Source organism: Tetranychus urticae, chromosome 1 (genome assembly GCF_039701765.1).
Source record: "Tetranychus urticae isolate SD_2017Ah chromosome 1, NJAU_TeUrti_SD_1.0, whole genome shotgun sequence".
Lineage (NCBI taxonomy): Eukaryota > Metazoa > Arthropoda > Arachnida > Trombidiformes > Tetranychidae > Tetranychus > Tetranychus urticae.
This window is the reverse complement of record NC_142958.1, coordinates 29,184,105-29,198,752: the sequence shown is the minus strand read 5'-3', so window position 1 is coordinate 29,198,752 and position 14,648 is coordinate 29,184,105. Positions and strand designations below refer to the sequence as shown.

Genomic DNA, 14,648 nt, shown 5'->3' with positions numbered 1-14,648 from the left:
ACTACAGCTCTAGTGGTTAAATTATGTAATTTATGAATTTACCCTTACCGGTTTATATTTGATTTGCTCAGAAGAGAGACTTGGTGTTTCAAGGGCGTTTAGTTTGTTACTTGTGCTTTATTTAATTAATATATCTTAATCGAAGTATTCTAGATTGTCAACTTAATAATTGTGCATCATGACCCTTAAAAAGTTATCAATTGTTGATTTGGATCTCAAAGGGAAACGTGTTTTAATCAGGTATGAAATTAAAGAAAACAATAACTAGACCTTTCACTGTTTGCTTGAGTCTAATGTCTACAATGCTTCATCAAAATGTATTATCCTTTGTTTGTTTCAATCTATTCTTCTTTTGATTATCTATTTCTTTCTCTTCGTTCTCTTTGACTATCTATATGTGACTAATTACCCGTTTTTTCCCTTATTTATTACTCATAGGGTTGATTTCAATGTTCCCATGAAAGATGGTAAAATTACAAACAACCAGCGAATCGTTGCTGCTTTGGATACAATCAAATATGCTATTGATAAAGAAGCCAAGAGTGTTGTTTTAATGTCACACTTGGGACGACCTGATGGACGACCAAATGCTAAATACTCATTGGCACCAGTTGCTCAGGAGGTTGGAAAATTACTTGACCGTGAGGTTAAATTTTTACCTGATTGTGTTGGACCTGAGGTCGAGGTTAGTTACAGCTGATTGACATTCAAGGTTTTGAAACTTGATATCGATTCGAGCTAAATTTATTCAAAGCTTCAATACATTGAGCATATAAACAAAATGCAGACCTGACTGAAAAAAGGGTTTAGATGAGAATAGCATTATAAACCTTTTTTATGGCTCTCCATTTGTTTATATACTCACCGTATTAGAATCAATTTATTCCACTGCATTCCCTAATTATTACTCTTTTTCTGGGATAGGCTGCTTGTGCAAACCCAGCAGATGGTTCAGTGATACTACTTGAAAACCTGCGATTCCACGTAGAAGAAGAAGGAAAGGGGAAAGATGCCGATGGCAAAAGTTTAAAAGCAACTGCCGAAGAGGTTAAAAAATTCAGAGAAAGTCTAACCAAACTCGGTGATGTTTATGTCAATGATGCTTTTGGAACTGCTCATAGAGCACATTCATCTATGGTTGGAATCGCTCTCCCTCAGAAGGCAGCAGGTTTCTTGATGAAGAAAGAGCTTGATTATTTCGCAAAAGCACTGGACAATCCAGAGAAACCTTTCCTTGCAATCCTTGGAGGGTAAATATCATATTTATCTAACTATTTACACTAAAATAATAACATAATCATTCAAATAATTTATTATTGTTCGGTTTTTCCTTTTGACAGGGCAAAAGTCCAGGACAAGATTCAATTGATTGAAAATTTGTTGGATAAAGTCAATGAAATGATTATCGGAGGAGGAATGGTTTTCACTTTTCTTAAAGTTTTGAATAATATGAAAATTGGTGCTTCACTATTCGACGAAGAAGGAGCCAAAATCGTCAATAAATTGATGGATAAGGCTAAAGCCAATAAAGTCCAAATCCATTTACCAGTTGATTTTGTCACAGCTGATAAATTCGATGAGAAAGCAACTGTTGGATCAGCAACTGTTGAATCAGGAATCCCCGATGGACACTTAGGACTTGATTGTGGTCCTAAATCAGCTGAAATATTCAGCGAAGCCATAAAACGAGCTAAAACTATTGTTTGGAATGGTCCAATTGGAGTTTTTGAATGGGAAAATTTCGCCAAGGCTACCAAAACAGTTATGGATGAAGTTGTAACTGCCACTGCAGCTGGTGCTACCGTTATCATTGGTGGTGGAGATACTGCTACTTGCTGTGCTAAATGGGACACAGAGGATAAGGTTAGTCATGTTAGTACCGGCGGTGGAGCCTCGTTGGAGCTGTTGGAGGGTAAAGTTCTTCCTGGTGTTGCTGCCCTCAGTGATCCTTGAACCTTTGAATTATGTGTACTAGTTCGATGACGATTAATGGCTTTTCCAATCAGTTAATTTACCGTCGTGCTTAAAAATTTACTTTCCCAGTGATCCCGGTCTGATTTTTCATTAGACCTAATCATCCGTGTGTATCACACTCAATCTCAACATTTATTTTTCAAAATTTTACTTCCAGTTTTAGCTTATCATCGGTTGATTGGTTTCCGTAGTTCCTATTTAATTGCTTTCTGTTGTTTTTTGGTCAGCTGATATAACAATAAAGCAATTTAAATTTGCTGTAAATTTAAATATTTACCATAAATCTTCTAGCATATTGTTTTAATCATCTATGTATGTTGAAATTTTGATTAAACTCTTTCAAACCTATCAATGAGAAATAGTCGATTTTTAACTGTCGATTTCCTATTATCGGTCACAGAAATTTACATCTTCGCTTAGTAGCTAAATTACTAAATCAGTTGGTATATAACAATTTTCTAATGAATTTTCTAGATTCTCATTAGGTTACAATATCAAATTATATTTAATTAACTAGAAGATTCAGCAAGATTGCAAAAAACAATCAATGTAATAACAATCGTTACAAAACAATGTTAAAGGACGAAATCTGAGAGCAAACAATTTCTATCTGTTTGCAAATTGTTATTCTACACTGACTGTATATCATCATTATAATAGCAATATTAAATTTGAAACTTGATTGAATTAAAAATAACAGCTTTAATCAATTGAAATAATCTAAAAATAACAAAAACTAGCATTCACTGCAAATAAAAGATAGAATTGAGAATGTAAATTTCGTTCAAATTCATTCACGTTCATTTGTCTGTGATTTTATTTTTTTCTCGTGATTTAGCAGAAAGAATATTGAAAATTTTCAATAAGACTAGGTTATTCAATCTGATCATAAATTAATTTGAAATCGATTTGTCGATTTTTTTGATTGTATGATAATCGTTGTTATTGTTATGTCTTCATGGTAACAGAGAATCAGGTTTTAGATTTTGAAAGTAATAACATTGATCCCTTACCAGACTAACATCTCTCAACGATAGTTAAATTACTGACTGCTAATTTAATTGATAATTACGGTTTATCAATAATTTAGCGTGCTTCTTGAGTAGTCTTGAAATTAATTTGTTGTCAAATAGAGTCTCCAATCAAGGTAAGATCAAATTTATCATCGTTCTGTATTTTTGCGCTTTTCCTACCAGAAACTGTGCTTTTTTACATCCTTTGTAATACCTAAATGTGTCTTTTTTTTCTCAATTTTCTCGCCATATTTCCACTGATTTTATTATTGTTATCCATCGTATTTTGGCTTACCATTTGAAACAATGTCCTGATAATTAACATTGACTATGTCCTGATTGATAGGAATCCAATTGAAAAGGAAAAAGTCGTCACAAAGGGAGCCTAAAATCATCATTATCAACATCATAAATACAACAGCAATTGTTCAACAAAGGTTCATTTCTTTTTCTTTCCTCTCTTTCCTCCTCTCTCCTGAAATCTTACTTGGCTAAGCTTTATTCTACCCTTCGCTATTTATTCATTATTGTTTTATTCTCCTGATTATTGGTGCATGGTATTATTGGTGTGAAAAGAAGAAGAAAAACCAGAATTTGATGCTTGGTATTAGGTTGAAAAAAAGATTGAGGGAGCAATAAGGTGAAGAGAAAAAAAAGAGCAGTCATAGCTTTACAAACAAAGCATTAAGAAAAAGTTGCACTCAGATGGTGTTGATTGAAAATGACTCAATGTAATTAAATGAATGTGTCTGTCTTTTTCACTGAAATTTATCCATTTTGGTTGATTTGATTTTCCTTGTGTCTTTCCCTTTCCACCTTTCCCTTCTCCTTCTTATTGGTTTCTGCCCTTTTTACCCTCTCTCGTTCAACCTCATCGTCATCATCAGCTAATTGTTTTTGTTCAACTATATTTTTTAGCTCCATTTTTGTGCTCTTGTGTGGACAACTGGCATTCAAGTTACGGGATCGGTTAACGTTTTGTTATGTAAAGTTAATTATCAAAGCAACATCCAAATAATCCAGTGACAACTATGTTACAACCAATTGCTCACATCCTCAGTAAACAGAGAAATATTCTTGGTAGTACTTCAGTCAGACGACGAGCTCTTCTTGAATCCATTGGATTTAATTTTGAAATCATTGACAGTGGATTTAATGAGCAACTGTTACGGGACAAGTTCAGTCATCCTTGTGAATATGTGAAAGAAAACGCTAAACAAAAGGCTATCCATGTATACAAAAAGCTGGCTGATGCTGGTGAAACTGCTGACCTTATAATAGGCGCTGATACTGTTGTAACCTTTCAAGAATCCATTTACGAGAAACCCAAGGATAAAGAAGATGCTTTCCAAACATTGACCAAATTATCAGGAAATTGGCATACAGTTTTCACTGGTGTTGCTCTGGTTACAAATTCAACATCACCTCCAACAACAACTTTAGGATCTTCATCGAATGCCAGTTCTAATAAGGATGACAATGGTGGAAATGGAGATGATTTTGTGGTTACAACTTTCCATGAAGCAACTGATGTTTATATTTGCCAGTTAACACCCAATATAATCAACAGTTATATTGAAACTGGTGAACCAATGGATAAAGCTGGCTCTTATGCTATCCAAGGAATCGGTGCTACTCTTATTGAATCAATTAAAGGAGATTATTCCAATGTAGTTGGCTTACCTCTTCATCGATTGACTAAAGAACTGTATCACATGTATTCTGAATAGATTCTCCTTACATCAAACTCGATCCTGGATTGATGATTGTTCCTAAAAGTTACGAATCTTCTCTTTCTTTCCATAAATGAGGTCCATCTTTATACCTCATCCAATATTCCTGTGTAACTGTCTTTTTCTATCATTTTGTCCCAGTTTCAACATCATTATTCATGACTAAAGTCAAGTTTAATATCACTTTTGAATACGCTATTTTGTATGTTTCTCTTTTCCTCTGATAAAAATGAGGTTCTTTTTGGAAGAATTGTTATTGATAAGATAGTTGATCAAGCCTTTAATTTCGTGCTTCATTTAGCATAAACAGTTGATTTCTTTAAATCTTGTGCGATTCTCCCATTCTAGTAGGACTGAAATTTTCCTTACAATCTACAAATTGTAATATTGGAAATCTTTTGCGTTCAAGTACAATAGAAAATCGTAATCTTCACTTATGTAGTTTATCTAATAAAAATGACTCGAACTTGCACTAAATAATAATTCCCACAATATCTTTTTCAATCAGATAGATAATTTAACAAATTAAATCAGAAAATTAAAACAAAGTTGCATTATTATCCACAATTTAGTGTTTAAATGTACAGCTAAGCCAGCAGGGTTCCCTAGATTCGTTGTTAGTCTCTTTGGACTTGGTTTTAATAGCAATAACTACTCAATCGTTTTTCATGAAATAACTATTACAGATCAGAATTAAACTATTTATTGACAAATTCCATATTCAATTGTGTCCCTTTGCTAGCAACACAGAACTCTTAGGGAAACATTTATTTACAGCTATTTACACGAGGATAGAGTAGGATTTGAAATTTAGGATTAAGATCAGGAAACCGAATCTTGTATTGAAGTTCGCCAATCATCCGGAATTTAAAATTAATATTAAGCACCTCATAAAGTATAGTCTTTCTTGTCCTTTTCAATATCACCACGTAGATCTTCACTCAACTTTTTCATAGGCTCATTGTAATTGTAAAATCCTAATAACGAACTGCCCACAGTAACCACCATAAAGACCAATACATTTCCATTAATTCTATGAATCCAGGCCATGATGATTAACAAACAAAAAATGAAGAAAAACAAAACAAGCTTGAAATTAAACCAAAACACTAGCTTGAAGCTTCTATGTATGCGAATCAGCTGTTGAAAAGAGGGAAAGAGAGAGGGAAGGACAGAATCAGAAGGAGAAAATCATTGAAACAGATTTTGGAGCCAAAATGAAATCAAGACAAGTTGATGAATTATTGAAATAAAAAAAACAGATATGAGATTTGAATACATATGTAGATGTTTATTTAAATTATGTAACAAGGACTAGATTTAATGAGTGAAATTAAAAATAATTTACAACACAGTCCAATATATTTCCAGGTAAACGAAATAGTAAGCTTATTCGCCACAATCAGAAAGTTTATCGTTTGATATTGTTGATAATGATGAAAGTGAATCACAGGTTATAATGTTAATCACAGGAATTTCAAACTGTTTTTCTGCTTTGATAGAATTGTTGGGAATATCATTGGCTTTATCACAATCAGATTGATCATCAGAAGAATCGCTTGAAAAACCTTCATTTTCCTTTCCTTCTTCTTCAGAATCACCAATTAAGCTGAACAAGAGTCGATCTTCATCGCAATAGGGTGGAATTGATGTCAAAAGCTGGTTGAAAGTGGGCAAAGCGAAGACTTTGGAATAAAAAATGTAACTAACACCATAATCAAGAGCAACTTCTTCTTGAGTCTCTCCTTCTTCTTTTAAAATTTTCATGAGCACTTTTTTATCTACATTATAAGGTTTATGATGAAGATACCGAAGTAACCAAAATATCGAGAACAAAGTCATAATGAGAAGAGTTAAATTGACATAAACAAGATGATTGAAACTAATGGTTGTGATTTGATAACTGCAAACTCCAACTGTCCAGATTGCACCAAAGCAAACGTTTTCAATCAAGATTATGACCAAAAATAATTGTGTCCGTCCAGCGTCTTTCAATTGAAACATTAAAGGCCAATAAATGATTGAAGGTAAACCATAAATGACAAAAGATAATAACCAGAGAAGCAATCGTCCTCGTCCAAAAGCTATCTTCCAGTCAAGAATAGCTTCAAGATCATTGAGGATAACATCGATATAAGACTGTCGAGCAATGTAAAAGACCCAAGAATTGATGGCAATGGCATGAGCAAAGATGATGACAATTATCCAAGATTTGATTATAGTAGTTGCTAAACAAATAGCAAGAGCACGACTCATAAACATGGATATCCATCCGAGGCGAACGTAGAGAGATGATAAAAACCTATCATCACGGCGCCTTATTGCCTCCAACATTGAAAGTAAGCTCAAAATTGAGCCAATCAATTCGCCAGTCACTATGAGAGGGAAATTTGAAAAATCACAAGTTAAATGAAAAGCCAAAAGATCTGTAGTTACCTAGTTTTGTATCTTGCATTTCTTCACCGGTCCATCCCCAGTTTACCAGAATAATATACAGTTGAAGGCAAATACCGAGGAAACCAGAAAACATGTCTTCAAAGAATTCCAGTAAATCACAATCAACGCCCATCGAGAAGACTACCTTGGCATCATAAACTGACCATACACGGTCACAAATCCGTTGAGCTGAATAGTGAAGAGTATCAAGACACTGTTTGACCTGCCAAGGCACTAGCAGTAAACCATTGATCAGGGCCACAATAATGTCTTTCTGGCTGGGTTGACATCGAATGTCGATTAATTTAGTCAAAATCATGTAGATTAAACACATCAAAGTAGGTAAGATTAACATTAAGACGGAGATAATGAAGTAAGCCGTATCAGCATCATTGCTATATTCAATGGCCTGACCAACATCTTCATATAACTTGTGAAGCCAGACACCAAATTTAAACAATGAAAGGACAAATAAAATTTGGTAACGATATTTGGTCGTAAAATATTTGTAATAGATGAGGATATTAAAAGACCAATGTAACTGAAAAGATAATAATTATAATTATAATAATGATGATAATTACAATTTAATTAGGAAAGTTTAAAATGTTTGCATTATTACCTCGATTGAAGACTCTTCAAATTTTGACGAAACAGTTGTATCATTGTCTCTAGACTGTCCCTTACAATCGTCTAGACTTAATTTTACTTCACTGGTGTTTTTTTCGTTTCCCATATTTTCAATTTAATTGTCACAAAGATCATCTTTATACAAAACAGAGTTAATGTAAAATGAAGTAAACAATTTATTTAAATTGAACTAGACAATGAATCTTTTTTTCATTGGCTGGCATATGCTTCAATTGGTCAACCAAACGATCATACTTGTAGTTTGAGACAATACAAAACACAATTTACTTCAAATTTAAATTTTTCAATCATCAACTAAACAGTTATTTTTATTTTTATTAAAATTTCATTCTTCTCTTGCTCTTCTTGCTTTTCGGAGCTGTGATTTTTAAATGATTGTTTGGATTGACATGCAATTGAATTAACTTCAAGATCAACTTGCTGCTTATGTCGAGTGACTTCGTCACGGAGTGGTCAGCATTTGTTATCGATATAACAATTAAACTTGATAATTGATAGCCGACTCAATCAATTTTGAAAAGTCCGATAAGAAATACAGTAAATCGATTTACGAAGTACGAATTTATTGAGTGACTTAAAATATAATAATTTTTAAAAACGTAACTTTTTTCAACGAATACAAAAAACAATGACTTTTGACTTTGACTTGAAACAATTTTTGGGTTTAATGTCTCTTCTCCATCATTGATACCTCCAATTTATAACAACATGTGAAATAAGGAATTGAAATATTCTTGATATTCTGGTAAAAGACTTTCAAAGCTGGCGCCAATTTCAATGGACAATCAAATTACACAGATGAGCAATTTGCCGTGATTTTAAATACTCAGAATTGACTTAAACTGAAATAAGCTTACATTGGTTCTAATCAATGACGATACAACCAACTTGATGTGCCAAAACAATTTACTTTAAGCTAATTACATCTATATTCTTGGATCGATCGAAATTGAGTTTCGAATATTATTTTTTGATGAATTCTTCAATAGCTAGATTGACAATATTTGCATATTTTAGAAATGGATAATGACCAGCTTTCTCGAATTTCATTATTTTAATCCAATCGTCTTTTGAGCCTACAAGTTGACATGGGAAAGATGTGAATCATGATAAGACAGTGGGTATTTTCTTGAAAATTGAATCTTTTTGTTTACTACCAAACTTACCTGCTGCTAAACAATTTCCTTCAGCATCATAATTAGTATAATGAACATCTTTAGCACCTAGAATTTGAGCAATTTCGTAAAAAAATTCTTTCTCAATCAATTTGTCCTGATCACCAAATATATACAGCAAATTTGGTTTCTGTTGCCTAACAACTTCCAAAAGTTCAGGCAACTGCTTGCAAATAGAAAAGAAATTGAAGTCGAATTTAAAGAGAGAAAATTATTTAGCGATATTCAGTCACATAAAATGATGGTTAGCTTACTCTAGTCCATCCAGATAGATACATGACAGTTGCTGCGAGGATAACATTATCTGGATTATTGGCCTCTATTTTTGGCTTTATGAGTTTAAAAGCATATTTATAGCATTTGCGATAAATCGTACGGCCAATTGGGTTAAGTGTGAATCGAACAAGATTGTCGGTAAACCAGGCTGGCTTCATTCCTGCAGTTCTTCGATGTGCACCAGGAGAAATTAAAACAATAGACTTAATTGGAAATTTTTTGTCACTATACAATGAAAGAGAAGGATAAATCCCACTACTGTGTGAAACAACTGTATCCAACCTAAATTAATAAAGAAAAAGTAGCAAATTAAATTAATTTGAATGAATTGAGAAGAAATTGAAATGAGCTGAACAATCAGTGTATTTCATTTGGTGTATTTACCTATCGACGTCTATCGCTCTGAGAAAATCATGAAGAAAGTTAGTTTTCTCTTCAGTTGAATGACGAAAATATTTTGACCAATCAATTGCGGCATATTCTGAGAATGTATGGAATAATGAAAATAACTTAATTTCATGGAGTCATAAGTTTCTTGGAAAGATCTTTATGGAAGCAATTGGTTAGAATACCTGGCCAATTCGGGGCGATGACACGAACTCCTTTAGGTGCTAGATGATTAATCAATGGATGGAAGGCTTCATGTGAACCAGGAGCACCATGTAGAGTTAATAATACCGGGGCTTTATCATTGTTGACATACTCTTTGGTATCCACATACTCAACATTAAAAGATAGACCTTCTTTAGGAGCACCAACATAGGCTTTTCTTGTTTCTCTCCATTCCGCATACAATGGACCACAAGTTTGAATAGTAATCTGTTTAATCGAGTCTTTTAATAAGAAAGGCTTTTCACTTTGGGTATTAGTTCCATACCAATAGCTATTCTTCGGCAATTGTTGTTTCGGATCCTTGTAATTTAAATATAAAGAGGATAGGAGTTGATAAAATTTATTAGACACACATGTTTCAACACATTTATGGTTTGTTTTTCTAGTCCTATGAATAGCGGGAAATTTGTATTTATTAACAGTTATAACTAACCTTTTCATTTGGATGGCTCCACAAACGGGAAAAATGTCGGGTTAAGAGCCGACTTTCGTTTTTAAATGTAGATATTAAGGTGACTTTATGCAAGGAAATAAAGAGATCCATAATTGTTGTTATACTCAAAACATATTAAAAGGTTGTTTACAGTATCATGTGTTTTAAACGATGTTTTAATGGTGGAAAAATGTTGATTATTTAAGGTGGAATTGGATAATGATTAGTAAAATTAAGATAGTTTAGAAGAAATATTATTATACTTTAAAAATAAATCGTTGTTGATCAAATTGTGCCATCACGAAGTCCATAAACTTGGATTAAACGAGTCAAAACGTAACAAAATGTTTATAACGCCCGGTGAACTTGTGATGAATTTGCTTTTAAATCAAGTGTATTTATCCACAATCACCGATTGACAATCAGAAAGATAACTGACTGAGCAAATTAGAATGGAGCTGCTTATCAATGCAGATAATTCAGAACATTGTACCTAATATTAATCATCGATAGTGTTTCTAAAGCCAAAAAGAGGAAGAAGGAACCAAGAAACGTAAAAACGAAATTATATTTTCATTTTAAAGGTTATCAGCAAAAGATACGGTAACTGTTAAAAAGTAGTTATAATCCGAGATCCAAATCTTTAGATTGATACATTATAAATATCCATATCGATCCAAACATTGATTAGATCTCAAGTCTTAATTCTCTGACTATTGTTAATTATATGCGTTTATGAATTGTTACCTCAATATCCAAAGGATTCATCACCATTTCCACATTCCCGGCAATGGTCAAAAAGGACATTTCGGTAAAGAACCAGCACATTTATGGGGAATCCTGAAGTCAAAGCAATATCGATGGATCTCATTTTGTAGGAACCATTGAAGAATCATGAAGAAAACCAAACTCTCTCATCCTAATCAATTGTGTATTCCATCCGATTCTCAAGAAAGGAATTCTGGTTCGGCTTATCTCTTCTAATGGTGTACCAGAAAATTCATCAAACCAGTCTTCAATATTTCTGAAATTTGTTTTACACTCATTTGTATTATAACCGAATTCATGTTGATAATCACATTAGTTATTCTTCGAAGTTATTAGATCAACTTCATTGACTCTTCTTCATCTAATATTATTACATTTTGTTTCCTGATGAATAATTTACTTGAAGTCTGACCAAACTAAATAATTTAACCAACAATAGAGAGTTAATTTAGCACACAATTTTGACCCATAAAAGGGTTGTACAATGAAAAATTGCATTTATCAATATTAAAATATTAATAGTGCATTTGATGTCCAATCAATAGTAAAATTGATTCCATTCTTTCCTCTCATTAAATTATCAGGATTCATCTTGATTTTTAACTCAAGGATTCATTGATTTCATCCTTTAATATAAATTATGCACAAAGGCTTTTATCAATTATTGTATTAAAACTTTATCAGACTGACAATTTCATCAAATGTTCAAGTCCAAATTAGGTTAACTCATTAACTTTGCCCGTGATTTGGTTTACCCTTGAACCAGACATTTTCATTAAGAAACATTGAAACTTCCTTGATAATGATTATTGGCTATTGATTTGCTCTTCAATACCAAAGATGGCAACATTTAATTATAATCACACATTAATTAGAGACTCAATTTCAATATCAAGCATTAATTGTTTTATTGATTGAATCGTATCTGAGATGTAAATTGAATTGAGACACAATCCATCCATAATAGATGAAGCCAATAATTTTGAAAAGAGTCTGTGATTGAGTTAAAATTGAGATTAAAGTTGAACAATAAAGATGAATATGAAACATTGGCTATCAATTGTCTTATTAATCTCTAGCCTTAATTGTAATCTTTGTGATAAAAGGTTGGAACGGTTGGTGTCTGATCCCGACGAAAACAGAACTCCCTGCGAAATGATTGAGTCTCGTAATTTCAAATGTGATACTCATTGGGCTAAAACGGCCGATGGTTATATAATTGCAATTCACCGAGTAATAAACCCAATATTGAAGGCAGCAAAAAAGCCAACAATCAGACCGGTTGTGGTACAACATGGTCTTATTGGTTCAACTTTGCATTGGGTTATTGGCTCTGCAGGTGGGTTTGCTGCTGACTGGACAAATGGAAAGCCCAATGTTGACCTGAATGTGGAAGGACGCAATTTACCCTATTTACTGGCCAATTATGGTTACGATGTTTGGATGCCTAACTCAAGAGGCAACCAATTTTCACAGAATCACACTTATCTTGATCCAGAAAAAGGTATTTAAACATTTAGGTTTTGCTCACCATTCACCAATATTTTCATCAATTAGATTCAGATTTTTGGAAATTTTCATTTGATGAAATGATTATTTACGATTCACCAGCCGTTATTGATTATATTTTGCGAAAAACTGGTTACAGTAAGTGTTTATTAGCTCTAGTATTGTTGGATATTTACATTTTTCTTAAACATTTAACTTTCATTGAAAATCAGAGAAACTGGATTGGATTGGTGTTTCTCAAGGAGCAATGATAATGTTTGGTCTTTTAGCCGAGAAACCAGAATATTCAGCAAAGATTAACCTTTTCTATGGATTGGCACCAGCCGTCTTTTTGGGCAACATGGCCAGTCAACTTAAATCAATTGCAAAAGTGCCGGGTTTGCTGAAGATTGCAACTCTAATTAAAGCAGAATTTGCGATTCCAAGAAGTGTACTTGATCCAGTTGTTGATCAATTTTGTGGTGAATTAGGAGGCCGTAATATTTGTCAATCGGTATTTGAGTTCCTAATTGGTAAAAATCCAAATGCACTAAACTCATCTAGATTGTTAGTCTACATAAAACAAGGCATTAATCCCACTTCATTCTGGAATCTGGTTCACTATGGATCATCTGCTGCCACTGGAAAGTTTGCTAAATTTGATTATGGTTGGCTTGAAAATCTTGCTCGGTATGGGTCCATAAATCCTCCAGAATATAAACTTGCTGCAATCAATTTGAAAAATATAGTAATCATGTCATCCGATAATGATATTTTAGTTTCTCCAAAAGATGTGCAAATACTTAAGAAAGCGGTTAAAGGTGAGAAAAGACTGAAATCAAATTGAAATATTGAATTGAAAAGATTAACCTTTTCTTGCCTTTTCCAGTTCCGATTATTGAATACCGAGTAAAGGATAAAAATTTTACTCATGGAGACTTTTGTATAGCATCAAACGTCTATGAGATGGTTAATGTTCACATTGTAAGGCATTTAAGGCAATCCAGCTAAACTTGGCATTGAATTAATTGTTGAATTGCTCCAGATTTAATAGCATTTATTGTAACCAAAGAGTGAAGAGCACAATCTATTATAAAAGACAGAGCAAGTTATACTCTTTGAGGAGTGATTATTAAAAAATTAACAAAATAAATTAAAACCAATTGAATATTGTATTTTTGGAATCTATTTTGACTTTTGGGTTCTTGATACTTACTGAATCTAGACCCTAATAAATGGAAATTAAAACTATTACAAAAATTTTTCCTCTTTCCTTTATTTTCTCTTGAGTCCAATTCAATTTGTGGCAATAATTGTATCAATTCTGACAAATTGACTTTAAGTAGCCGATAAGTGCCTAAAAGTCTGACCATTAAACATCTTTTGTTCAATGAGCAACTTCACTTCAAGTAAGATCTTCAGATTTGTTGGCCTAACATTTTTTTTCAGTTTTTAATGCTTTGCTTGATGCTATTGAAATATCAATTTAGTTGAAGATAATTTGAAATGATCAAATTGATCTGTTTGATGAAATGAAATGTTCAAATGAACTTCATTGAACAACCGAGCTTCATTGAACTCTCAACGCCATCTAAACAACAATTTGTGAAGTAAAACTCATTGATTATTGAAATTTCATCTCCATTCACCTTGTGATTCAAGCAAAATCTAATTGAGCTATTTCTGTTTATCGTTGATTGTTTTGGTTCAATTTGTTGGCGCACCTCCAATTGATAACTTTATTGATTCTATCAGCGCATGATTCTCGATTTTTATCATGAAAAAGGAAAGAAAAAGCTGTTTTTTCAGTTTTGTAATTTGGAAAGAAAGAAAGAGAGGCAAAAGTAAGAAGAAGAAGAAGAAGAAGACGAAAAGGAAAGAAAAGAAAGATAAAAAAAGTAGTTCTTTGCATTTTCATCATTATGAGAATCTTTATCATGATGATCAACAATAAAAACTACAGGCCAATCCAAATATTATACTTTTATATTCACAGAAGATTCAGAGCATTCTCGTTCCTTCTCAATCTTCCCAGTCTCACTCTAATCTTCCTATCTTCAACTCCCGCCAAACTATTTTCATTTTCAGT

At 32.8% G+C, this 14,648-nt stretch overlaps 6 protein-coding genes across 8 annotated transcripts; 4 read left to right on the top strand and 2 right to left on the bottom strand.

The window, feature by feature from the left end:
- The first annotated feature begins 80 nt into the window (after positions 1-80).
- Pgk (phosphoglycerate kinase) lies at positions 81-2,326 on the top strand. Its single transcript, XM_015928875.3, has 4 exons — positions 81-240; positions 439-685; positions 925-1,250; positions 1,341-2,326. Exons 1-4 carry the CDS (start codon positions 179-181, stop codon positions 1,951-1,953), a joined length of 1,248 nt encoding a protein of 415 aa, XP_015784361.1. The 5' UTR covers positions 81-178; the 3' UTR covers positions 1,954-2,326.
- A 639-nt stretch (positions 2,327-2,965) lies between these two features.
- Positions 2,966-4,983, top strand: LOC107362014 (uncharacterized). Its single transcript, XM_015928995.3, has 3 exons — positions 2,966-3,121; positions 3,334-3,424; positions 3,906-4,983. Exon 3 carries the CDS (start codon positions 4,019-4,021, stop codon positions 4,715-4,717), a length of 699 nt encoding a protein of 232 aa, XP_015784481.1. The 5' UTR covers positions 2,966-3,121; positions 3,334-3,424; positions 3,906-4,018; the 3' UTR covers positions 4,718-4,983.
- A 424-nt stretch (positions 4,984-5,407) lies between these two features.
- Positions 5,408-7,937, bottom strand: LOC107362013 (uncharacterized). Its single transcript, XM_015928994.3, has 3 exons — positions 7,779-7,937; positions 7,157-7,697; positions 5,408-7,095 (listed from the first exon to the last, which is right to left on the bottom strand). The coding sequence occupies exons 1-3, from the start codon at positions 7,890-7,892 to the stop codon at positions 6,110-6,112; spliced, it is 1,641 nt and encodes a 546-aa protein (XP_015784480.2). The 5' UTR covers positions 7,893-7,937; the 3' UTR covers positions 5,408-6,109.
- Positions 7,938-8,349: 412 nt separating this feature from the next.
- On the bottom strand, positions 8,350-10,661 carry LOC107362135 (uncharacterized protein F35H12.5). Of its 3 annotated transcripts, none has more exons than XM_015929149.3 (6): positions 10,304-10,661; positions 9,831-10,170; positions 9,643-9,739; positions 9,237-9,540; positions 8,974-9,148; positions 8,350-8,883 (listed from the first exon to the last, which is right to left on the bottom strand). In XM_015929149.3, the coding sequence occupies exons 1-6, from the start codon at positions 10,412-10,414 to the stop codon at positions 8,771-8,773; spliced, it is 1,140 nt and encodes a 379-aa protein (XP_015784635.2). In that variant the 5' UTR covers positions 10,415-10,661; the 3' UTR covers positions 8,350-8,770. The 3 variants fall into 3 exon arrangements, with proteins under 3 accessions (XP_015784635.2, XP_089122503.1, XP_015784636.2); XM_089266377.1 differs by having other exon boundaries at positions 8,974-9,145; XM_015929150.3 differs by having other exon boundaries at positions 10,567-10,661.
- A 1,445-nt stretch (positions 10,662-12,106) lies between these two features.
- LOC149094923 (lipase 1-like) lies at positions 12,107-12,583 on the top strand. Its single transcript, XM_089266126.1, has one exon. The coding sequence runs from the start codon at positions 12,107-12,109 to the stop codon at positions 12,581-12,583; it is 477 nt and encodes a 158-aa protein (XP_089122252.1).
- A 28-nt stretch (positions 12,584-12,611) lies between these two features.
- On the top strand, positions 12,612-13,810 carry LOC107361529 (gastric triacylglycerol lipase-like). The gene is made up of 3 exons (XM_015928367.3): positions 12,612-12,718; positions 12,793-13,380; positions 13,449-13,810. The coding sequence occupies exons 1-3, from the start codon at positions 12,661-12,663 to the stop codon at positions 13,568-13,570; spliced, it is 768 nt and encodes a 255-aa protein (XP_015783853.2). The 5' UTR covers positions 12,612-12,660; the 3' UTR covers positions 13,571-13,810.
- The last annotated feature ends 838 nt before the right edge of the window (positions 13,811-14,648 follow it).

Excerpts from the sequence above, each read along its gene's own strand:
- LOC107362013 (XM_015928994.3), bottom strand. The coding sequence starts at position 7,892 with ATGGGAAACGAAAAAAACACCAGTGAAGTAAAATTAAGTCTAGACGAT. Across the intron at positions 7,698-7,778 it reads TTGAAGAGTCTTCAATCGAG|TTACATTGGTCTTTTAATAT; the intron begins GTAATAATGCAA and ends TTATCTTTTCAG. Across the intron at positions 7,096-7,156 it reads AATGCAAGATACAAAACTAG|TGACTGGCGAATTGATTGGC; the intron begins GTAACTACAGAT and ends TCCCTCTCATAG.
- LOC149094923 (XM_089266126.1), top strand. The coding sequence starts at position 12,107 with ATGAATATGAAACATTGGCTATCAATTGTCTTATTAATCTCTAGCCTT.
- LOC107361529 (XM_015928367.3), top strand. The coding sequence starts at position 12,661 with ATGATTATTTACGATTCACCAGCCGTTATTGATTATATTTTGCGAAAA. Across the intron at positions 12,719-12,792 it reads TTTGCGAAAAACTGGTTACA|AGAAACTGGATTGGATTGGT; the intron begins GTAAGTGTTTAT and ends ATTGAAAATCAG. Across the intron at positions 13,381-13,448 it reads ACTTAAGAAAGCGGTTAAAG|TTCCGATTATTGAATACCGA; the intron begins GTGAGAAAAGAC and ends TGCCTTTTCCAG.
- LOC107362014 (XM_015928995.3), top strand. The coding sequence starts at position 4,019 with ATGTTACAACCAATTGCTCACATCCTCAGTAAACAGAGAAATATTCTT.
- LOC107362135 (XM_015929149.3), bottom strand. The coding sequence starts at position 10,414 with ATGGATCTCTTTATTTCCTTGCATAAAGTCACCTTAATATCTACATTT. Across the intron at positions 9,740-9,830 it reads CATCGCCCCGAATTGGCCAG|AATATGCCGCAATTGATTGG; the intron begins GTATTCTAACCA and ends ATACATTCTCAG. Across the intron at positions 8,884-8,973 it reads AGGAAATTGTTTAGCAGCAG|GCTCAAAAGACGATTGGATT; the intron begins GTAAGTTTGGTA and ends GTCAACTTGTAG.
- Pgk (XM_015928875.3), top strand. The coding sequence starts at position 179 with ATGACCCTTAAAAAGTTATCAATTGTTGATTTGGATCTCAAAGGGAAA. Across the intron at positions 686-924 it reads GTGTTGGACCTGAGGTCGAG|GCTGCTTGTGCAAACCCAGC; the intron begins GTTAGTTACAGC and ends TTTCTGGGATAG. Across the intron at positions 1,251-1,340 it reads TTCCTTGCAATCCTTGGAGG|GGCAAAAGTCCAGGACAAGA; the intron begins GTAAATATCATA and ends TCCTTTTGACAG.